Source organism: Trichosurus vulpecula, chromosome 7 (genome assembly GCF_011100635.1).
Source record: "Trichosurus vulpecula isolate mTriVul1 chromosome 7, mTriVul1.pri, whole genome shotgun sequence".
Lineage (NCBI taxonomy): Eukaryota > Metazoa > Chordata > Mammalia > Diprotodontia > Phalangeridae > Trichosurus > Trichosurus vulpecula.
Window position 1 is genome coordinate 104,814,165 of NC_050579.1, and position 25,103 is coordinate 104,839,267.

The 25,103-nt window shown below is 38.3% G+C and overlaps 1 protein-coding gene across 2 annotated transcripts in view; it reads right to left on the reverse strand.

The window, feature by feature from the left end:
* ESR1 (estrogen receptor 1) overlaps positions 1 to 25,103 on the reverse strand; it is a 454,084-nt gene that overhangs the window by 82,987 nt on the left and 345,994 nt on the right. For both annotated transcript variants that reach the window (XM_036767141.1, XM_036767140.1), the window contains one exon: positions 7,399 to 7,537. In XM_036767141.1, coding sequence (XP_036623036.1) covers positions 7,399 to 7,537 — 139 coding nt within the window. The remainder of the gene's footprint in view (positions 1 to 7,398; positions 7,538 to 25,103) is intronic.

The following is a 25,103-nucleotide window of genomic DNA, read 5'->3' on the forward strand; positions in this document are numbered from 1 at the left end:
GAACAGTGTTTCCTCTGAGAGGAAAGGGCAGCCTAGAGAGAGGCTTTGGCTCCATTGGGCGATCCATAAATATTTCTCAGAATTTGTTAGCGCTGATGGTGCCAGCAGTTCAGAATGAGACAGTCCCTTGGAAATTGGATGAACTGAACAGGCAATTTAGATGGTTTCCTCAAAAATGGCATTTGCCTTCCAGCCACCATAAATTTTATTTCTGCAGCAGCTAGGAGATCCCACAAGAAAAGAGACATCATGAACACTTTTGTTTCTGTTTCCTCCTATATTTTTCCATCATGAGCATTCAGGCAAATCAGAGTGAAGAGATGCATTCCTAGACTATGCAGAGAAAATATTTTATGTTTTCTGGTGCCAAAACACACCAAATGATTAAAGGCCAGTATTAAGAGGTAGGCTGAACAGGGATTTTACTAACTCAAAAGTATTTTTCTTCTTTTCCTTTTTAATTTCACATGGATTCTTTTTCTCCTGTGCTTTCTTCATATTAACACATCTAAGTGTGGGGTAGAAACCACTCCATTTGACTCTGTAATCTTGACTGGGTGCCAAAACTTTTTGATGATTCAAGGTGATATACAGGCCCTATTCACACTCAGGTCTGATTATTTAATTCAGTCAAAAAGTCTTTTCATCTCGTCAAGACACCAGAGTAAAATGGGATGATTTCAACTCCACTCTTACACACAAATACAAATATACATGCAAAAAATTAATGTAGTCCTTAATTTATATTTCACAATGACCCCAACCCCCCATCATTCCTTGGTTTTCAAAGAAATATATGGATACACTACATGCTTATAACTTACTGCTGTAGGATGTAAGGAAGACCTAAGAATTATGAGTAAGCTAATCATAACAAAAAAAATAGTAAAACTCATTGTATAAAATTATATTATAGAATGCTTACCAAGAAAGTTAATTTAGTTCATTGGAAAGCCTAATGGCTTTGGAATAAAAAGTCCTAGGTCTGGATCTTGACTCTACTAATATTACCTGTGTGACCTTAACCAAGTTACTTAACCTTTCTAGGTCTCACTTCATTTATAAAATGAGTAGGTTGGACTTCAAGGTCCCTTCTAGAACTAAACCTGTTATCCTATGAGTGGTCACTGCAGAATACATCAGATAGAAGCTTTAATAAGCACAAGGAAAAGAAAAAGAAAATCAATGTTAATGACCTACATATCTATTGATCATTCGACAAACATTCATGGCTACTGTGTGTTTGGTGCCAAGCTGGGTACTGCATAACCTGCACCCTCAAGGAACTTGAATAGGAGGAAGACCCACCAGATGCTATATTTTCTATGTCATTAAAACTCATTTGTCAATCTTCTCATTTCAGTGACTCCAAGACATGAGAGAGTAAAGTCTTCCCTCTCACAGCCTTGTAATGAGCCACTGACAATGTATATAAAAGGAGGTTAAAAGGAAACCGAACCGGTAGACTAAACTCCAAAGGAAACTCTATCTGCTTTATAAGTGGAACTTTTAGTTCAACTCAGTCCAACAAGGATTTGACATGCACCTACATATGCAAGACACCATGCTTGTCACAGTGGATACAAGCACAAAATAATAAATTATTCTTTGCACAATCATTGAGACAGCAGCTTTCATAAGGAATGAAGACCTGGTTAAAAGCACCAGAGTTTCCATTTGTCTCCCACCATTTTCTCATTCCTAAACAATTGTAAGTCCTCCTATCAAGAGGAGGTGATATCTGGACACAGCGTCAATGTTCAAAGCAGTATCCTAGCCCAGATGAATGTGAAAGCCCTGGACTTCATGGCAAACATGGTGAGACTTTCAAAGCAAGACATCTTTATAATAGTTCCCTTAAAATAGTCAAGAAAATGCCATGAGATCTCAAAGTCACCAAGGTTATAAATATTTTTGGAAGAAAAGCAGAAAACCAAACATAATGTCCATCTTCCAGCTTCCTGATATACTTCAGGCTGAGTAAAATTGGAGCTTTTAGCCCTAATATGTCAGGAAGGGCATGCTCTTCCTATCAAACCAGATACTCAGAGAATAAAAGAGAAAAATAGAGAACAAGTAGGTCTAATTCAGTATCATTCTTTTTTTAAAGAAGGGTGCTATAGAAGTCCACTAATAGTTCATTTCAGAAAATGGGCTCTACTTATGCTCAGACCTGTGATTTCATTGTTATCAAGTACTCCAGGTGAAGAAACTCTCTCTACCAATGCAGATCAGCAATTATTCTGTAATTTCCAATTGTAGAGAGTCACCTAGTGTCACACAGCCATTTCGAACTCAGAGGTCTTCCCGATCCAGACTATGGTTCCTATTATGTCATACTGCCTGTCAGAGGTATCTATAATGAGTATGGTGGGCAGCTAGGTGGCACAGCAGGTAGAGTATTGGGCCCAGAGTCGGGAAGACTTATCTTCCTGAGTTCAAATCCAGCCTCTGACATTTACTGGCTATATGACCCTGGGCAAGTCATTCAACCCAGCTTGCCTTAGTTTCCTCATCTGTAAAATGAGCTGGAGAAGGAAATGGTAAACCACTCCAGCATCTTTGCCAAGAAAACCCCAAATGGGGACACAAAGAGTTAGACATGACTAAAATGACTCAACAACACCAAATAGTATGAGTCAGAGCAGTTAGGATTGAAGCATGTGTCCACAGGCCTCACAATAGCCCTTGGTTTGCATCTATTAGATATGTTTTCAACATATATCAGATGTACTATGATATATCTCATTCTGTAGTCCCTTCTCCCTTACCTATGGAGAGATGGTGAATATGAGAAATTCAGAAAATTTGAGATTTGTGTGAAATGATGGAGAACAGAACTAAGAAAATAATAAGTGAAATTACTAGAAGAGTACAAAGGAAAAAAATTTAAAGCCAGTTGAGGTTTAAGTAATCTCAAAAAAATGAAGAGATAATGAAATATGAGCCCTCCCTTATGGCTGAGAAGTAGGAGACTACTAGGACACAATAGTATATACATTGGGAGATGTTTCTGAGTCATGTGTTTGGTCAATGGTTTTTCTTTGTCACATGAGTGGTTTCAATCTGGGAAGGAAACACTATGATATAAAGACAAAATACTTTAATAAAATGAATTTTAAAAATTAAAAAATACATATAGAAGACAAGAAGCAAGTTTACATAGTAGAGTATAAATACAAACCTGTGGCATGGCATCACAAGAATAATGTCAAGACTACTTAATCTAAAAATGAGCTGTGGTTGGCAGGAGAAGCTAAGGAAAATGAAAAAAAGATGTCTCTTTTTGTTTTATTTTGTTTAGCAATATTGAAGGAGGAAAGGAGAATGAAAGAAGGAATAGGGCCACTGACTGGGGTACATAGGATCAAAAAAATGGGTAATGGAGAGGTTGAGCTACTCATTTCTCATTTAGTTTTTGTTTTCTTTGTCAGAGAGAATTATTTAGACTACAAAGGATAGAACAAAAATGGTCAATAGTGAACTGATATTCAAGGTGAGTAAGAAAATAGGAAGGGAGAACTTAGCTTTCCTTCTCGAGTTCAAGTCACCTAGCCCAGGCAAAATACATCCTAGGGTACTAAATGAACTGGTAGATGTATTTGCTGAGTCAGTGAGGTGTGAATGATCGTGAAGAACAAGAAAGTTCCTGTAGAATTAGTGAGAGGCAAATGAACCCCTTCCCAAAAAAGGAAGAGAACGGAGACTGAAAATCATATGCTAGTGAGTTTGCCTTTTATTCCCATCAAGATTCAAAAGGACTAGCTAGGGACCACCTAGAAATGGAATCAATGATCACAAAGAGCTAGCATGACTTAATTAAGAGTATGTCTTCTGGGATTGAACTGAGTCCTTTTTTTTTTTTTGACAGTCACTGGGCTGGTCAATCAGATAATCTTATATAATCCTATATAATTAATCCAAACATTAGCAAATCATTTGATAGTCTCTTGAGTTTCTGGTAGAAAAGATGGAAAGATGTGGACTAAACAATAGATCGATTAAGAAGATTTAAAACTGTTTAAATTGCTAGACACAAAGAGTAAGTCATTAACAAGAGCATGCCAACTTGGAAGGAGGGTTCATTTGGCATGCCCAAGGACATGTGCTTAGTCCTGTGGTGTGGCACATTTTTCTCACTGATTTGAATAAAGGCGTAGATGGCATGTATTTTGTAATTTGTAGATGATATGGAACTAGGAGGAATAACGTATACTAATTGATCATCGGGATTCCAAAAACTAACAGAGTAGAAATCCTTTTGGGGATTTGAGGGATTTTGTTTTGTGAAGTTTGGATTCAGTCAAAGGGCCACACTTGAGGACCCTAGAGGGCCACGTGTGGCCTCAAGGCCTCAGGCACCCCACCCCTGGACTAGAACATTAGACCAAATTTAATACAGTAGAATTTAAATATAAGATTCAATATGAACTCACAAGTCTGATCTTTAAAAAAAAAAAAAAAAACTTACATTTAAGTTTTAAAAATCAGCTTTACAAGTACAAGATGGACAAGAGATGGCTAGGTAGCAATTTTGGAAGAAAAAATAGTTGGGCTTTTAGTGAGCTTCAAGTTCAGAATGAAGCTAGTAGGGACATGAATACGGTCTTCAAATTTTTGAAGGGCAGTGACACGGAAGAAGGATGAAATTTATTCTATCTTGGTTCCATAGAGCAGAAGAAGAGTGATGGATCAAAGTTTGGAAGTGGAAAGTTCAGGCTTTATGTCAGGAAGGATTTCCTGACAATTAGAACTACTCAAAGGTAGCATGGTCCCCTTTAAGGAAGTAGGTTCCTTCTCCCCATAGGACCTTCAAGCAAGGGCTGGATGAACACTTCACTAATATGTTTCACAGAGGATTATTTAGGGGATTAAGTAGCTTATGAGATCCTTTTCAACTATGTGATTCTGTATGAAGGCTGTATGAGGCAAAATATGCAAAAAGGAATGTATGAAAGACATTAGATGCTAGGTGGCACAGTGGATAGAATGCTGGGCCTGTAGTCAGGAAGACTCAAATTCAGTTTCAGATATTTGCTAGCTGTGTGACCCTGGGCAAGTCACTTAACCCTGTTTGCCTCAGTTTCTTCATCTGTAAAATGATCTGGAGAAGGAAATGACGAACCACTCTAGTGTTTTTACCAAGAAAACCACAAAAGAGGTCACAAAGAGTCAGACACAAGTGAAAAATGACTAAAGCAAGAACACATAAAAGGCTATTTGTAAATGTGAAATGTCAAATGATTTGGATTTTTCCCCCTATTATATGAACAGACAGTACAGTAAAATGGATCGAATGATGAGCTTGGGTTTAGGACATCTGAATTGAACCTTATCTCGGTCACTCACTAGCTATGTGTTCACAATCAGATCATTTAATATCTCAATTTCCTCATCAGGAAGATGGGGATAACAAGAATACCTCAATTAACTCTTTCCCAGGCTTACGAGGACATTGATTTGTACAGCTTCGAAAGAAATGTTATTATTATCAATCAAAATCACCATTATGAAATGCAATGGGAAATGTATATGCATAATTTTTGTAGGTAGCTAGGGGACACAGTGCATCGCATGTTGGAGTTGGAGTCAAGAAATCTGGAGTTCAAATCCTGCCTCAGAAACTTTCTGTCTGTGTGACTCTGGGCAAGTAATTTAATTTCTTTCAGCCTCAGTTTCCTCATCTGGAAAAAGGAGGTAAAATAGCCCCTACCTTCCAGGGTTGTTGTAAGGACTAAATGAGACAATATTTGTAAAGCATTTTACAAACTTCAAAGTGCTATATAAATGTTTGCTATTATTAGGAGTAAACTTTTACTATATATGTGCATGGTTTGTTTTTTTAAGTTGTTAAAGGTGTTATGTGATGATAGGAATAACTATGGAAGAATGGAGGCCAAATCAGTTTATGTATTACCTATTGCCAGGCAGTTAGGTGGTGCAGTGGATAGAAAGCCTTACTAGCCATGTGACCCTGAGCAAGTCACTTAACCCTGTTTGCCTCAGTTTCCTCATTTGTAAAATGAGTTGGGGAAGGAAATGACAAACTACTCCAGTATCTTCACCAAGAAAACCTGAAATGGGGTCAATGGAGAGTCAGACATGAAGAAAAATGGCTGAATAACAACATAGTCTTAGAGAACCATCTAGAGCCCAGAAATATAAAGGGACTTGCCAGGTCACACAGCCAGAATGTCAGAGGCTGTACTTGTATCCAGTTCTTGGCTTGAAGGTCACCTCTCTATTCCTTACACCATGCGGTTACCCTTGGTAATGTAAAACAAATTAATATACTTAAGAAAACCTTCTACTTTGATACGGCAAAGCTCTTTGCCTTCATCAGTGTGGGTACTCCTTCAACTAATTATATTTACAATCTTTCTACAAATGAAGAGATCTTTAGAAGTTGCTCTGACTGAAAAACATTCATCTGTCTGTGATCGGCCTGATAAGTCTTTCTGACTCGGCTAGGCTGATGCCGAGATAGTAGATAGCCCACCTGCAGGTCTGGATTAGACAACTTTCCATCTTGGTAAAATCTACTTCTCTTAGGTGTCATCTCCACACTGCAAGGAAACATTGGCAGACCTGGCTAAGGATTGGCTGAGGGTGAAGATCTTACTTGTGGATGTCTACAGCAGAATTCTCCTCAATCCTAACATTATAGCAGTGCTCAGGGCATACATTGGCCTCAGCTGGTGGCCCTCCCTTTCTAGTCCCTCTTCTCCCCTGCACAGGGAGGGGGGCAATATTTGGGTCCCAGGGGTGAGCTAGGGCAAAGGGACATCCATCTCTAAGGGGTCAGAAAGATTCAGAAAGGCTATTACTTCTCACCTATCATGCACTGCAAAATCATGGGGAACCTGGTGATAAATCAGTCATAGACAACTTATTTCTGAATTGGAGAGGTTATACGTATCAGACCAGCTAGCTCACCGAGGGTCTATTGAAATAGAATCTTGAATGTTCTAAAAGAAACAGAGAGATTCATAGAATCTTAGAGCTGTAAGGAACCTCAGAATCCAACTGTCCAGGAAACTAGAGAGGGAAAACAGAGATTTTAGTGGTTTGGACCCATGAAAAGCTAAAACTTATTTGAATTAAGCAGAAGGTGATTCATCATCTGAATAAGAGACCACATGGCTCTGGAGGCAGAAAACTTCACAAAAACATGCTGGCTTAGTGATCGGTATGATTTAGATGCCTAGTAGCTTTCCTTAAAAGTCTGTCTTAGCTTCTTGTGTAAACTTGAGCAAGCCACATTGCATATCAGTTTGCCCATTTATGACAGGTATGAAACAGCTTAGTTAAGTTTCTTGGCTTGCCTGGGGTATTCATGAGCAAAGTCTGATGATAAGGGAGGCTACGGAAACAGGGTAAAGCAGCCAATATACTCACCTGTCCAGTAGTAGGTTAGGAGCAAACAAAAGTTTTCCTGGATGTTCCATTGAGCGCCAGATAAGCCCAATCATGAGGATCTCTAACCAGGCACATTCTAGAAGATGGACCTGATCATGGAGTGTCAAATCCACGAAACCTGAAACAAAATAAGAGTCAAGAATAAATTAAAATGAGAGGTTTTCATTTAGCGCCCCAATCATGCTACTAGGATAGAATATAAGCTCCCATTGGGTTGGGTGGGATTGCCTCACTTTTTAAATTTGTATCCTTAGCACCTGGCATAGCAACATAATAGGAACATAAATGCTTTGAAATCTCTCTATAAGAGCCCTTCCTACTTTTCCAGTCTTCTTATACTTTATACCCCCTCACTGCCCTCCCCTTCCCCCTGCCCCCCCCCCACACTTTACAATCAGTGACACTAGCATCCTTATTATTCTTCTGGATACTTTCACAGACTGTCCCACATGCCTGGAATGTTCTTCCTCATCTCCTCCTCCTACATTCTCTGGCTTTCAACAAGTTTCAGCCAAAGCCTCATCTTCCACCAAAAATGTTTCCAGCTTCCCCCCTCCCACTTCAGATCTCCTTCCCCTCCTTCTGCTATTCTTTCCCTCCCTTCATATTCAGATTCCAATTCACTTTGATAACCATGTATTAAATATTTATTAACCCAGTATACCAGGTACTAGGCAAGGCACTATGGATGTAAAGATAAAACGAAGTCCAAAAAATAAATGAATAAAGACAAATTTGTTGAATTTGGTATCAGTTCCTTTTCACTGATGAGGAAGTATAAGGCAGAAATTCTTAATCTTTTTTGTGTCATGGTGCCTTTTGGTAGTGTCTGGTGAAGCCTATGAATTGCTTCTGAAAATAATGTTTTTAAATGCATAAAATAAAATACATAGGAATACAAAGGAAACTAATTTTATTGAAATAGTTATCAAAAATATTCTTAAATTCATAAGTTGACAAAGTTATTCTAAAATCCTGAAAATACACAGGGAATTGGAGTTCAGACAGAGTTTGATATAAAGACAAGTCAATAAACATTTATTAAATGCCTTCTGTGTGTTATGCACTGTGCTAAGTGCTGGAGATAAAAATAAAGACAAAAACAGTCCTTGTTCTCAAAGAGCTCACATAGTGACAACTATGTACAAACAAGATAGATGCAGGATCTGTTGGAGCTAATCAGAGAGAAGGCATTAACATTATGGGAAGCTGAGAAAGGCTTCTTACAGAAAGTGGAAAGTTAGTGGGACTTGAAGGAAGCCAGGGAAACAAGGAAGGGGAGCTGAAGAGGGAGCACAATCCAGGCAGTGAAAATGCTCATTTTCACGTGTAAGGAATAATATCGATGTCTGAATCACAGAATACATGGAGGGGTGTAAAGTATAAAAAGTCTAAAATGGAGGGAAGCTGCCAGGTTATGAAGCACTTTAAAAGCCAGATAGAGTGATCTTTGAGGTAATAAAGCATCACTGGAGTTTATTGGATGGGGGAGCTGGCTATCATGGTCAAACTTGTGCTTTAGAAAGATTTGACAGCTGTAGGGATGATGGATTGGAAAAGGAAGAGAATTGAGGCAGGGAGACCAACCAGAAAGCTACTGCAATAGTCCAGGCATGAGGTGGTAAGGGCCTTCACCAGGGTAGATAACATATCAGAGGAGAGGCGTGTGTGTGTGTGTGTGTGTGTGTGTGTGATTATATATATATATATATATATATATATAGAGAGAGAGAGAGAGAGAGAGAGAGAGAGAGAGAGAGAGAGAAGGAGCATGTATGAGAGATGCTATGAGGTAAAATTGATTGATCTTAGCAATAGATTGGATATGAGGGTGAGAGAGAGTGAGGAATTGAGGACAACATTTAGGTGATTGGATAACTGGGAAGATGGTGGTTCTCTTAGCTATAGTAAGAAAGTTAGGGAAAGGGGAGGGTCTGGGGAGTAAGATAATGAGTTCAATGAGTTTAAGAGTCTATGGGACAGTTCAAGATGTTTAATATGCTGTGGGAGATGTGAGACTGGAAGTCAGGAGAGAAGTTAGGGCTGGATAAGATTTGAGAATCAACTGCATTGAGACGATAATTGCATCCACTGGAACAGAGGTGGGGAACCTGCAGCCTTGAGGCCACATGTGGCCCTCTAGGTCCTCAAGTGCAGCCCTTTGGATGAATCCAAACTTCACTGAACAAATACCCTTAATAAAAGGATTTATTCTGTAAAATTTGGACCCAGTCAATAAGCCACACACAAGGACCTAGGACACATGTGGCCTCGAGGCCTGCAGGTTCCCCACCCCTGCCTGGAACTTATGAGATCAACAAATTAAATCCTATAGGAGAAGAGAAAAAGGCCCAGGACAGAGCTGTAGGGCCCCTCCATGAAGAGTGGGTACAAACTCGATGAAGATCCAAGCAAGGAAGTCTAAGTAGTAATCAACCAGAGAAACAGGAGAGAGTAATGTCATAAAAGCCTAGAGGGAAGAGTATCATGGGTGATCAACAGAGTCAAAGCCTGCAGAGAGCTCAAGAAGGATAAGGACTAAGAAAAAGCCATTAGATCTGGCCATTAAGAGATCATTGATAAATTTGGAGAGAGCAGTTTTAATTGAATGATTAGGTTGGAAGCCAGACTACAAAGAGTTAGGAAGACAATAAGAGGAAAGGAAGTAAAAGTACCAATTACAGATGGCCTTCTCAAGGAGTTTAGTCACAAAAGGGAGAAGAGATATGACATAATAGTGAGATGGACAGCTCGAAGGAACTTACATTCCATTTGGTGTCAGAGGTGAGAACACATACACACAGAACAATACATATACACAGAACAACACATATACACAACAAAGTAAATATTCCTCCTAAAAAAGTAAATAAGAGGGTTGTGGGGGCAGCTAGGTAGCACAGTGAATAGAGCACCGGCCCTGGAGTCAGGAGGACCTGAGTTCAAATCTGGCCTCAGACACCTGACACACTAGCTGTGTGACCTTGGACGAGTCACTTAAGCCCAATTGTCCTGCCTTCCCCCCTCCAAAAAAGAAAAAAAAACAAACCAATAAGAGGGTTGTGGGTGTTGATAAGCAATAGAAAGGGTAAATGCTGGGTAGGGAGCAAAGGAAGGAAAAGGAGGGAATTTAGTTTCTGCCCTATCATGACTTTGCTGAAGCCCGTTACAAACAACATCTCATCCTTGGACCCTCTGCAAGCTCCCAATCCTACATCAGTCTCTGAAATCCTGCTTCCCTGACTCCCAAAACATGTTATTACGATGGTTCAGCACCATTTCTGGTATGGGATAACAGGTGCCTACTTCCTCTCTTCAATACCCTTTTCCCAAGCTGCTTAGGAAAAAGACAGAAATGCTCCTTGGTTCCTATCCTTTCTTATCCTGGAGCCCTTCAGTTCTTCATTAGTTTGGAAAGAGGAAGAATGTTACCCATCAAATATAAGGAAAAGCCAAGTCTTTTGTGAGATTCAGCTGTGGGTCAGGCTGCTATGCTACCACCTCACTCCTTTAACTATATGAATAAATGCTTAAAACTAAAAATGGACCAAAACGGGCTTGATCATTTGAAAGCACTCTGGAATGTGACTATTGAACATATTTCTCGGTCTCTTAAAATCTTGGACCACTCCTACATGCAAAGCAAATTTGTTGAACTCTGCACTAATCTCTTTTTACAAAAGAGAAAACATAAGGTATAAGGTTCAAAGATTTTCTTTAAGTCCAGAAGATACCTAGGGACTAGGAGCCTAGTCAGAATTTAAGCTCCAGCAAGTAAGCTGCTTCTTCATCACAGAACTATTTCTTCAGACACCATGATGGTAAAACATAGTATAGATACAGGGTGTCCCAAAAGTCTAAATGTCTAAGCATGTCCAAAAAGTCTAAAATGCTAAGGATTTGGGTAGACCCTATATGATAGGAAGGGAAAAGTTTTCACATGAAATTAACTACAATAACATACCTATATTTCCTGGTGGTTGATTCGGAAATAAAACTTCCCCATCCCCACAATAAAGACAATAAGATGTACTTGAGGGATCAGTGCTTTAAAGAAATCAGGCAGCAGTAAAACCCTAACTTTAGGGCTAGAAGGGAAGGACTTTAGAGGCCACCTATTCCAGCCTCCTGATTTTACAGATAAGGAAAATAAGGTTCAATCAATCAATCAATAAGCATTTATTAAGTGCCTACTGGGTTCAGGGTAATGAAGTGACTTGCTGAGGTTTGCAGAGCTAGTATGTGGAGCTGTTGTCCATGTCATCCCCTGTTAGCCTCAGAGGGCCCACCCAATGTGCCAGAGGCCTTCTTTACTTTTTCTTGACATCTGGAGGAGATCAGTTGAGCACTTGATCCATCCATCTGTTATCATAGAACCAGTCCATAGTCATTTTGGGATTATGCATTTCCCCAATGACATCCTTTATTCCAGGTCTTCTTGGAAGTTCTTTGTTATATGTTGAAGCTACCACACATATCCACCGCACACACATCACTCCATTTGCCTTCTATATAACACATTATTTTTAATTCTTTAGAGACCAGAGTTCCATGACTCAGTCATATAAAAATATCAGTAGAATACTGATCTTAAAAATATGGACCTTTGTTTCTGAAGAAGTTCACTGGGGCTTATTAAAGGAGCTTTACAATATCCTAAAGGCAATCTAGCCTACTCTCCTCCATCTGTGTAATTCTGGGCTCAACTTGTCCATTTTATTGTCTGTCCCTATGTAAAAAACAAAAACAACCATAAAAAAACCCACTTGGAAGTGATATGTATCACCTGATCAGCAGTTAGTCAAACACAGTTACCTCTCTTATAGTTCTTAAAGAATGTTGAATAATTCTGATGGATGAATGGTTCAGATACCTCTCTTATAGTTCTTAAAGAATGTTGAATAATTCTGATGGATGAACGGTTCAGATACATCTTGTTGAAAGAGAACATTTTTTAAAATGGCATTTTGTTCTGCTGAATCTAAAGGTTACTTTTTTATAACTGTAATCTCTATGTCATTCTGTCTATTACGGGATGGTAAAGATGTAGTCTACTGTGGATTATTTCTTGTGAATACCTACTTTTTCTCTACTGATGTTCTTGATGTGTATGTTCATTTGTCCCATAAAAGATTTGTATAGATGGGAAAGTAGAGAAAGAAGTCAGTTTTTGGTGTGATCTCAGTTGCCTTTTTCTGGTATTATTAAGGTCTGAGAGTTTCCAATGCCTTTTGCACTTGACATGATTCAGACACCTTGTGAATCAATCTTCAGTGGAATGACAATTACATCACCTTCAGCACTGATCTCTTCCATGTAACTTTAGTCTAATCCAGCTCTTCTCATATTTTTATGCTGTTTCTACACCATCCAGAAGAGTGAAATTAGAATTCAAGTGCAGTAGTCATACTATACTTGATGGTTAAAAAAAAGATAATAAAATTTTTTGCAGATCTTTTTTTTTATTTTTTTTATTTGTTGCCCATCTTCCATTTCCATCCCTAAAAGCCTTTGGGAAGACTTTGTCGAATTTGGCCTCTTATCAAGCCTTCTTTAAATTGGCTTTATTCTCCACTGCTGCTCTCTTTGTTATGAGGCAATACTGCTCATAACCGTCCATCTTCCTTTCCCATGAAATTTTTAAAATGAGTTTACATTGTAATCCAGTGTTGTCTTTGGCTGCCATATCTTTCTGCTTGGCAAATAAATCAAGTGATTGCTGTCTTTTGCTCTTCTTGTCATGGAAATGGATTTATATTAGTTAAACTTCCAAATGAAATTATTATTATAGTCTGTGCTATACTGATTTTATTTAGAGGGTCTTGTGTACTTCTTTATATAGTTTTTCTACCTCTTCATCATCTATAACAAATGTTCATGCAGAGAAGTTATTTGCAAGGTGGTCTTGTTGTAAGTATTCATCATAGGCATAGAAACATATGATGACTAAATGTCCCCTGAAATGGTGTGTTTATTGCCTTTGGCTATAATAAAACAATTATATCAATTCTTTCATTTTGCCCATTCAAAGAGGATCTATGAACCATTCTTCCCATGAGTCCCAACTTCCTTATTTCTTCTACTTTTATGTTGAGACTGTCAATATTGATGCAATTTACTTGTTCCAGTAGTCCTCTACTCATTGGCCACTGGAAAAAAGCCTCACATTTAGAGTACTAAGTAACCAAGGTTAAGTTTATAGGAAACCTCGAAACTGTGTGACTGTTAGCACCCTTTCCCTCCCTTCCTACCATACATTACTAGGCAACCAGTCTTCCAGTAATGAGCCTCTCTGTATTTATGAATACTGGTCCTTGGAAATCATCCTAAATCTGGGCTTGGCCCAAACCCAAGATTTTACAACATGATAGAACCTGTCAGAGTTTGTGCTCCTTTGGAGTAGCCTTCACAACTCCAGGGTTATATCCATGTCACAATGAGGAGCCTTGCCCACAGGGGACACTTGATCATGGCTTAATGGGATTGAACTAAATCTAAAAAAGAGGTGTACGTATATTTATTGTGCTGTCCTAATAGTTACATGGGTTAAATGGGGGATTCTGAGAGACTAATCTGGCTAATATAGAAAATATGCACTAAGATCAGAAGGAAGCTCCTCTCCTAACAATACTCAAGGCAATTCAGCAGTCATTTAGTAAGCACCACACACACACACACACACACACACACACACACACATATATATATATAGATAGATATAGATATAGATATACATACATATATACATAAATACCCAGAGCAATTTGTGGAGAATCAAGTTTAATACATATTGTTTAAAATGAAGGATCACGAATAAATTTTAAACCCTTAAGACATAACTTTAACTCTTTTTTTAGAAAATTTAAAACATTATCATAAACTTCCTTGCAAATGACATTCACTTTCATAAAGGTTAACATTTGAAAGGAAGGCTTTTACTCTTCCCTCCTGATTCATTGCTATTTGTGAAATGCACAATCACATGATATTAAGTCACTTACTATATACCCTGTACCAGATTATTCATTCCTTCTAAAAACCTCTAAAAAGTATATGGAATGAGATTAGGGTGGACCTGCAGTAGCCACTGTGGTTTAGACATCAGTGATTTGCTGTTAACCAGATAATGTCTCCATTTTAAAGAACGTAAGGAGTGATTTTGGAAGGTAATTCTATGTATTTGAAATAATAACACTTTTTAATTTTCACATCATAAGTACAGCATTGCTAAAGACTGACAGTTTTAAAGGTCTTGGGGAGCCAAAAAAGATCACCATAACCATTTGTACTAAATAGACAGGATGATTGCGAAACATGTCTGTCTGAAGAATGCCTGTTTGTAATGGTTTTCATTCGAAGTCCAGTAGATTTGCTAGGTCCTTGTGTTGAAATGCTGTCGGTTTTTCAAAATGAAATGACCTATTTAATTGTCTTTTGCAGCTGTGAGCATTGCCTGTAGACAAGAACTAATCTATCTATTTTGTATAGCACTTTCAGCAAGTCTAATGGGGATGGAGGGGAGAACGGGCACTAAACTGTGAGGCATGAGAACTAATGGATGGAATGATTCCTCTCTTAAGATATAGACTTAGCAGGAACATTTTGATCACTACTACCTGAAACAGTAATGCAGACTTCATCACTGCTTAGGAGCTGTTTTATAGTTTTGGTTTTTCTCCATAGATATTTTTTTCCTGTTAGAAGGGGCCTTAGAGGCTTTCTTATTCAACCCATATCCCCCAAAGAATCTTCACAACTCACAGATTGCCATTCATCCATTGCTTGAAGACCTCTCAGGAGTGGGCAGCCTCCAATTCTCAAGATATTCTCTTTTACTTTGGAAAATTAAATAAAATACATACATGTACAACCTAACGGGGAAGAGAATTGATATGGGGCACAGCCTATTTCTTCAGTCACCAAATAGCCAATATATTTCATGAAATATCCGTAAATTTCAGGTAGCAACTCTTCTCAGGGTATCTTATCTGCATCTGTGTACAGCAATTTCACCCCCAAGGCATCAAGAATGAGTCAAAGTACATTTGCAAATGTTCCAAAATAAGCTCCCTAGAGGAATTCAAGACAGCAGATTTGCGTTCATTTTGAGAAACCTGGAGAAAGTTGTCACCAACTTGAAAATGGGAACTCTCTGGCAAGCCCTATATCTGTTAGTCCGCTTTCCAAGGATGCCTCAAGCATTCCCTTGTGTCACTGGTTCCAGGCAACCTCCAGAAGAATGTAAAGCATACAGGGTAGATTCAACACTTTCCCAGGGAGCCAAAATCAGGGATTCAAAGAATTTTTCCTAATTTGCCTCCTCAAATGCTATTAGCTTAACTTGCTTATACTCAGTTTCTCCTCAAGTAAAATAAGACTTAGCTCTGTTTGGCCTCTCCTTTTCTTAGTCATGATAGTGAGACTTGTAATCAAATGATGTAAAAAGCACCCTGAGATCCTCAGATAAATGAAGTAGTATATTAACTCTTGTAAAAGTCTACCTTGAATTATCTAAAGGGACAAATCTACAATGGTTGCAGGACAATTCAAGCCATGGAAAAATGACATGTGAGATTAAACATAGTCCTTATTTTCATGAGGCATAAATCTGTAGTCAATCAAATCAATGGAAAAGAATCCATTGGAAAGCAGAAGTAACTAGTCTCTAGGGAGCTATGTGTATAAAGTCAGAAGCCAGGTGGTTGAGTCCCTAAGTAAATCAACTGAGAAAATATTGGTTCTTTGACCTTCAGGGAAAAAAAATTAATCATGTTCTTACTGATATGATGACCCTGATGTACTCCAAAATGTCAGTTATGAAATTGCTGCTTGCATTTTTTTCAATTCTGCCTTATTACTCAATGAGTAAGGATTTGAATAACTCATTTATTTCCCCTTCAATGCCAAAGACCCAGAGAAAAGTAGAATAAGGTGGAGAAGAGGGGAGAAATAGTAAATGAGAGATGGCAGTACAAACAAGGACACGGATTCAGACTGTCCCAGGAGGAAACTGGCAGCAATCTCATTAGCCACAGAAAAAACCTAAATACAGAGAGAGAGAATGCTTAGAGCTTGAAGAGGTCTTAAAGACCACATAGCCCAGTCCCTCTCATTTTACAAAAGAGAAATTGTGGCCCTCTGGGAGGTAAAGTAATTTATCCATGGTTACATAGCAAGTGGCTGGCAGAAAATAGACAAAAAGTCCGCTCTGCCACTCATGGGTCAGCATTCTGTTTCTTACACCAGAGCTGCCCTCTTCTTGGCTTAAACCCAGTGTATACTTATTTCTCTTATCCCTATATATGATCTTGAGTGGGCCGTCTAATAATCTGACATTTCATAGTTTCGACACAGTTTCAAAAAATCAACTTGACAAGTATAAAAGAAGGCAAGCATGACTAAAACAGTTCATAAAGAAAAGGTCTAGGGGTTTTAGTGGATTACAAACCCAAAGTGGGTCCATAGTGTGATGTGTCAGCCAAAAAAATGCTAATGAGATCTTAGACTGCATTAAGGGTGAGAGGTGCTACTATTCTTTTCTGCACTAGTCAGACCCCACCTGGATTACTGTATTCACTTAATGGCAGCCCATTTTAGCAATGCTATTGACAAGTTGGAGGGCATCCAGAAGAGAACAAGGATGGTGAGGGCCTTGACTGGAGACCAAACCAAGCAATGAACCAATAAAGAACTGAGAATGTTTAATTTTGAAAAGATAAGATTTATGGTGATATTTTAGTTGTTTCCAAGTATTTGAAGGGTATTTGAGTGGAAGACAGTATCACACAGTGGATAGAGAGCTGGCCATGAAGCCAAGAAGACCTGGGTTCCAACCCCACCTCTGACATGACCATGGACACGTCATTTAACTTTGGTCTGTCAGTTCTCTGTGCAACTCTCTAAGGATATAAGTTGCAAAGATGACCTGAATTGATACATGGAGTTTTCCAATCCAGTGAAATCATAGGTCTGGTCCTTATCCCTATCAAGCAGGTGACAAATTAGACTAGGAGCAAAAATTAGACATTTCAGAAAAGTAGATATAGGCATAACAGACAGGTATCAATCCTGTAAAAGCCATCCAAAAATGGAATAGGTTGACTCTCAGCAAGTAGTGGGTCCCTCTTTTCCAAAAGACAATATAACATCTTTCCCCCACAAAACCCCTCTCTTTTCTAAATTTGTCTTTTTTTCTGTTGAGAGTGTTAATATGCTCCCAATTCCCCAAGTTCTCAAATTGGGTGTCATCTTTGTCTCTTTGTTCATTCCACATGTTTAATCAGTTTCCAACTCTTGTCATTTCTACCTCCAAAATCTCTCTCACACCATCTTCTTTTGTTTGTATATGGAGGCCACTCCACTTTAGTTCCTTCTTGTGTCTCATTTAGAGTAACAGTAATAGCCTCCTTCTACAACCTGCAGCTGCCTTTCAATATTGCTAAAGCATTCTGGCCTTGGCCTTCCAAAGCATTTTTCCTTAATCCTGGCTTCCTGTCAGCTCTAGGTGTTTCTAATTATCTCAAGTGCAGTCATCAAATTTCCAAAGGAAAATTTAGTTTAATTCATTTAATTAAATGATCAAAATATACCTCTAAGGCATGCTGCACTTTTAGAAGGGAGAAGAATTGTCAAGACATTGATAATGAAGGGTCATTACTGAGGGGAAAAAAAAGGTTTTGAGTTTGCGTTAGTGTGGCCAGTTCCTCTCTACATGTTTCCTATATGGCTTCAAGGAGATTTCCACTTTCTGCAGCCATAATGAACATCCTACATACATTACAACCACCAACTCCGATAAAAGCCAACTCCAAAGTGAAATGAAGGCTTGGTTGGTTCTTCCTTGAGGCAAAAGGAGTTCTAGGGCCATTTGTTTTGACCTTCCTAGACATTCTCCTGACTAAGGTCTAATGCAGTGAACGATGCTCTCTCTCTCTCTCTCTCTCTCTCTCTCTCTCTCTCTCTCTCTCTCTCTCTCTTAAAGAGGTGCCAACTACTAAATAGGTCCATTTCTGGAATATCTGAAAGAATTTTAATTTTATTTGGACTCCCGAATCCTGTCCTCCAGTATATTCCAGAATCCTCAGGGAATACCAGGAGCTAACACTTACTTCCATAAGGATACATCAATTTGAAGCATGGTGTGGTAGAACTGAACTTGAACTTGAAGTCATAAGAACTGAGTTTGAGGTTTGCCTCCAATAAGCTCCAACTATAGGACCTTGGACAAGTCACTTAACTCCTCTGAGCTTCTGTGTACTTACCTGCAAAATGGAAATAGTAGTCCTTCCTATCTCACTTCACTAAGGTAAACATACTATACACTATGAAGTGCCATACAGATGGGACCCATAAATATTGAATCTCCAAGCTTTATGTGGGCCAAGATCAGATCAGATCAGATCAGATCATAGAAAGATAAAGGCAGCTAGGTGGCCCAGTAGGTAGAATACTGGACCTGGAGTCAGGAAGACCTTCATTCAAATCCAGTCTCGGATATTTAATACCTGCAGGAATCTGGGCAAATCACTTCGCCCCTGTTTGCTTCAGTTTAAACCTCTGCAAAATGGGAAGAATAGTAGCACTTCTCTCCCAGGATTGTTGTGAAAATAAAATGAGATAACACTTGTAAGGCCTTTTGCAAAAGTTAAAGCACCACGTCAATGCTAGCCATTACCATTATTAGATGGACATGCTCTAGTCCTTAGTTTTCAGACAAATAGACTAAGATCCAGAGAATTTAAGTGACTTGCTTATTGAGTAAACCGAGGAATCAGGATTTGGACCTAGATTCTGACTTCAAATCCAAGGCTCCACACTAAACAATGTTGACAGGACAGACTAGGTCTTCCAGAAGTTAAGTGGGTCCCAGTCTCTACGCCAAACTGGTTCTAAGATCCTCAGTGCTATTCATGTTTGGTTAACGTGGGTTAATCCACTCCTGGTGAGCTGCTTTGTGAATCGATAGAAGGTAACATAGAGCACCACTTTCTAATCAAGCTCACCCAGATCTGATATTTCTGGATGAAAAAATCACCAAAATCAAAGGTCTGATGAGCCTTGACAAAAATCCATATAAAATATTTATTCTGAAGGTCTCTTCCTTCTTTGGGAAAGAAAAAGTGAAGAGTTGAAGTTTTTGAGACAATCCAATAGAAAATGAGGCTCATTGGGTAGTTTGGGCAAGGAAAATAGTACTGTAAGGCAAAAGCTTGAGGGCACCGGAAAAACTGGGCAGTACAGGTTTGCAATACACTTTTAATGTGATGTGATATATAAAGTTCTTTATAATCCTTAAAGCATTACACGAATATTATCTCTTATTATTCCTGGGTGCTGTTGCCTCATAGTACCACTGTTTCTTGGCAAAGGCACCTTTCATACCCAATATGCCTCATTTTGTGTTAAATTGTCTGAAAGCTTTAACTATTTAAGGTTTTGTTTGTTTTTACCAAAGAAACAAAAGACCTTCAGAAAATTCTTTATGAGTCTTACTAAAATCTATCAGGGTTCTTGATGCCAGTAATTTTTCACCCAGAAATTTTAGGTCTGCATCAGTTTGATTGGTGAATGCCCTCTCTGCTCTGTCCCTGTCTCTGTCTGTCTCTATGTCTATTTGCCTGTCTCTCTCTCTACATATATATATATATATATATATATATATATATATATATATATATATATATATATATATTTAAATGTGTGTGCGTATATAGAGAGCAACATATTGTGTGTATATGTGTACACACAAAGACAGTTTTTTCACCAGACTAGATCATTTCCATATAATAATATTAATAGCTAGCATTTATATAGTGCTTCAAGGTTTGCAAAATGCTCAATGAATATACATACATAAACACACACATATATATGTACTTATGAATGAAAAAATATTACCTCTCTGCCTCTCTGTCTTTGTCTCTGTCTGTTTGTCTGTCTCTCTCAATCTCTGTTTTTCTATCTCTGTCTCTGTCTGAATCTGGCAGCTAAACACTGGGGATACAAATAAAGAAACAAAAGAGTTCATGGTTTTAAGGGACTCACATAAGGTAACACACATAGGCGTCTTAGTCCTAAATCAGATGGAAAGATCCAGTGGTCTTTAAGGTACGGTGGCAAAGCAGGGAGTAGTACATATTCTTCAGTATTATTTCCATTGAAAGGGTTAACAATGGTGCAGCAGGCAGAGTATGAACTTAGAGCCTGGAAGAACTGCCTTCAAATACACTCAGATACTTACTAGCTTTGTGACTCTGGGCAAGTCACTTAAACTTTGTCTACCTCAGTTTCTTCATCTTTAAAATAGGGTACAAATAGTACCATAGCCCAGGATTGTTGGGAGGATAAAAAGAGATATTTGTAAAGCCCTTTGCCAACTTTAAAGCACTAAATGAATATGAGCTATCATTATTACTTTATTCTATAATATTCATTTACAATATCATTTGACTCTCGCAACAATCCTATAAGATAGGTGTAACTTACTGTTCCCACTTTACAGACGAGGTAACTGGGGCTGAGAGATTAAGTGACTTGCTCAGAGTCACGTTGCTGGGATGTGTCTGAATTGGGATTTTAACACTGTGTTTCCTGATGCAAAATCAAGCACTATGTCCATTATTCTGCATTGCCTTAAAACCAGAAGTCTTGGGTATGAATCCCCTCTTTGCTACCTATTTAGAGGAGACTTTTCCTCTCTAAAGTGAGGGGGTTGGACTGAATGACCTCTATGGACTCTGCTGGCTCTCGACCCATGATTTCAGGCTTCCTCTTTGCTTAGATGAAGTATTCCTGCCTAACTTGCTTCTTTCAGCTAAATGGACAGACCTTCTAATAGGCTTACATATTCTGACCTGAGAAAGGAATGGCAGTTTCACAATGCTATGAGTAAAAGGTTTCACATTTTGGGTTTAGAGCTCCAAAACTCGATACTTTATATTTCAGTATTTTTGCTTGAAGCAAATATGATGTCATGTTGTCTTTTTCTGTTTATTTTTTCCTTCTTTAAATATAAAAATGTTAATAAAAAGAGATAAAAGACTTCCTGGACATCAAACAACTCTTACAAAACAACAATTTTATGATTTAGTAAGTGAGGGAACAAGAACATGTGGGTTATATTTCCCTTAAAATACATAAGAATGAAAAAAATCTTAGAAAAGTGGTCAAGAAAGCACATTTCGAGTTTTATTGCCCTTGAAGCATTTCAAGATGTTTAGCAAATCCCGAATGCAGCTGTGCTCATCCATCCCTCAAATGAACGGTCAGTGCTCTGCTATTGTGCTCACTCATGTTTCACTTGGAGCTTATTCAGTCTGATTTTACACTGGAGTGCAGAAAATCAAATTTGTTAACCTCTGGCGAGTTCTTGGCCTGGGAAATGAAGTAGTGGTCTCAAAGCAGTTGTTAAAGTTTATAATGCAATGATAAGTTGGCAATCACACGTAATGAATTTGATATATAAATACATTTGTAATTAATCACTTGTGTAATGGCTAAGCAATTTAGTTGGAGCAAAAATTGAAGAATCCTACCTAGAAAACAATAAAACACATGTCAGCTCTATTTTATCCCCTGTAGCGTGTGGCTAAAATAGCAGAATAGTAAACTGATAACCCTGGTAATCTCAAGTGCTAGGTCATGAACGAGCTGACAATCTCTTGAAAAATTTCCCTGTTGAGGATGTTAGAGCTCTAGACTACATGACCTTGCTATAATGGTACGAATTTGCAATGGCTGGGCAGCTCTGACAGTTTTATAACATATTACTTCACAAGACATCAAATTAATGTCACATATGAGATCATTTCACAATCTAAAGTCTCATTGTTGCACAGGAGACAATCTTAGTTCTCAAAGGCTATGTCAATGGAATACCAGTTCTGAGAAGTTCTGCCAGTCTGGAAAGGCTCTCAGAATGGCCCTTCCATCTGTCTACATAAGACCAGCATAGGCTAAGTTCAACACGGTTTATCACTGATAGACTTTTTTTTGCCTTAGCAACAGTCAAAGACTCTCTGCTAAGGCTTGGGGAGAGCAGTAGAATACCCACACCAATGAAATGATAGATTCTTGAAATACATCATTCACTACTAATCCTTTCTGAACACCAATGAGCATAATCATTATGCCATTACTTAACGTGACAACCAGGAGCACAGTGGATAGAGCGCCAAGCCTGGAGTCAGGAAGACTCTTCTTCCTGAGTTCGAATCTAGCCTTAGACACTTACTAGCTCTGTGACTGTGGGCAGATCACTTAACCCTCTTTGCCCCAACTTCCTCATCTATTAAAATGAACTGGAGAAGGAAAAGGCAAACCACTATGATATCTTTGCCAAGGAAGCCCTAAATGGGCTCACAAAGAGTTGAACATGACTGAAACAACTGAACAACAATAGCTTTTTATTAAGTACTAGTCTAAGTCATATGTATTCCTAGAATTTTTAAAGTATAAAGTTATATCAAGAGATACAGTACACAGTGAATACTGGGGCCAGCCTTGGAGACAGAGGACCTGGGTTTAAGTCCTGCCCTTAGAACATACTAATCATGCCACCATAGTCAAGTCACTTAACCTATCAATTACCATGGCAACACTAAATTATAAACAAATGATAAATTTGCATCACTGGACAGAATCTCCATTTTGGCAGTTCCTCACACTAATTAAATCACGGCTCCAGATCCCTTCTCCCTTGACCCCCACCATATAAATCCCAAACTCTGGATAATGTTAACATTAGAGCAAAGGTAAGACAAGTCTTGGTAATGTTAAAACTTGCAAAGAACCGAGAAGATTTGTTTATTAACTGGGCTTTAAAAAGTCTCAGTCATATGACTATTAATTCATGAGAATTAATACTAGTTGGATCTCACGTTGGATCTAGCTAGGGCTTGGTTTTAACTTTATTATTAAAGTCATATAGACCAGCAACATCAAACTCATATCAAACCAAAAGACACTAAAACATATATCTGTGGATGCACATTGACTTAGAAAACCACATGATAACATTATCTATGTTTCATTGTATTTTTATTTATTTTGTTAAATATGTCCCAGTTATTTTTTAATCTGGTTTGAGCCACACTTGGGAGCACAGTGAGCCACATGTGGTGTGCAGACCCAGAGTCCCAGAGTTTGCAGATCCAGAGCTCTGATACAGACATAGGGTTTCTGTGTATTTTTATGCAGGGGAAAGCATTTTAGAGTCTTATACAAGACAGCTAAACTCTCCAAAAATTACTAGTAAAGAATACTAGCATGGTCAGCTTATTACATGCAATTCTGGGTGCAAATTTCTCCATGTGACAATTGTGTTCTGTACACACATACTTGTTTGTTTTGCATATATGTGTGTATATATACATAGATGCCTTGTATGTATGTGCATATTCACATGCATACATGAAGGCAGAGAATGTGTTTTGCCTTTCGTTGTATTCTCAACACTTAGCACAGTGCCAGACATGTAATAGGTACTTAATAAATGTTTATAAACTGACTGACTGTGCCTTCATCTTTTTATATACCCACCAAAGATCATACAGTATACAAAGATTTATACATGTACATATATATGTGTGTGTGAATCACATGTGTAAATATGTGTTTATATGCATTTCTGTATATATTACTTATATGCGTAATATATATTTTTGTGCATCTATGTTAATGCCCTCCACTCAAGTCCTATTCCAACCCTTTCTTTATCACATTATAAAAGTAGCTTTGAGTTCTCAAAAGCTGCAAAGTCTGGAAAGTCTCACCAAGTCATAAAAGTTTCAAGGATGGGCTCAGTGTCCAATTATTTATCTGGCACCTGAGGACCAGCCTGGAGAGGAGCAGTGACTCATAGTTAAGTTGGTTGCAGGGTAAAAATTTGGGGGTCATAACTTTCCAAACTATCTAACAACAATTTGCTAATTGTTATTTTTTGTGTGTGGTAGACATTGAACATTAGCAGCTGATATTTGCAGTTAGGAAGGGCAAAGAAGTTGCTGAACCAAGGTTTTCTTTACATTTATATTGCAAAGAATAGCTATTTTGGTTTTTTGGTTTGTCTATTTTCTATTTTGTTTTGAAGATAGGACCTGTGATTTCATTAGTAAAGAGAAGTCTTAGTCATAAACAGCCTCTTAGGGGAGGGTTTCTTGGGTTAAGTGACTTGCCCAGAGCCATACAGCTAGTATGTGTTAGAGGAGGTTCTTGAACTCCTATCTTCATGACCCCAAATCTGGTTCTCTATCTACTATGCCATGCTCCTTCTCAAAACCATTTTTTTAGCTTAAATAAATCTTGCACCTTGTCTGTAAGTATGAACCTGTGGGAAATATTACCTGAGCCTGATTCCCTTCTATAAATGATCATCACTAATGTCTTCAATTAAAGCTTCTCCTTTCACTTCATTGAGATTAATGGGGTTGACAACAGAAGCATATGTAAGATTTAGGTTGATTAATCTGTTAACTGATCTTTCCTCCTATAGCCATTAGTGTATGTTCAGTTTTAGCTACTGCGTATATGTCTGTACAACGTATTGCACTTATACTTAACACATCCAGTAGTGTTAAACTATGTTTACATACAGACATATGGCACCACAAACATAGATGAAGGAAATGAAATTTTCTCTGTAAAGCCCAGCGGGTCTTTGAAAGCATCTCAAAATGGCTATACAC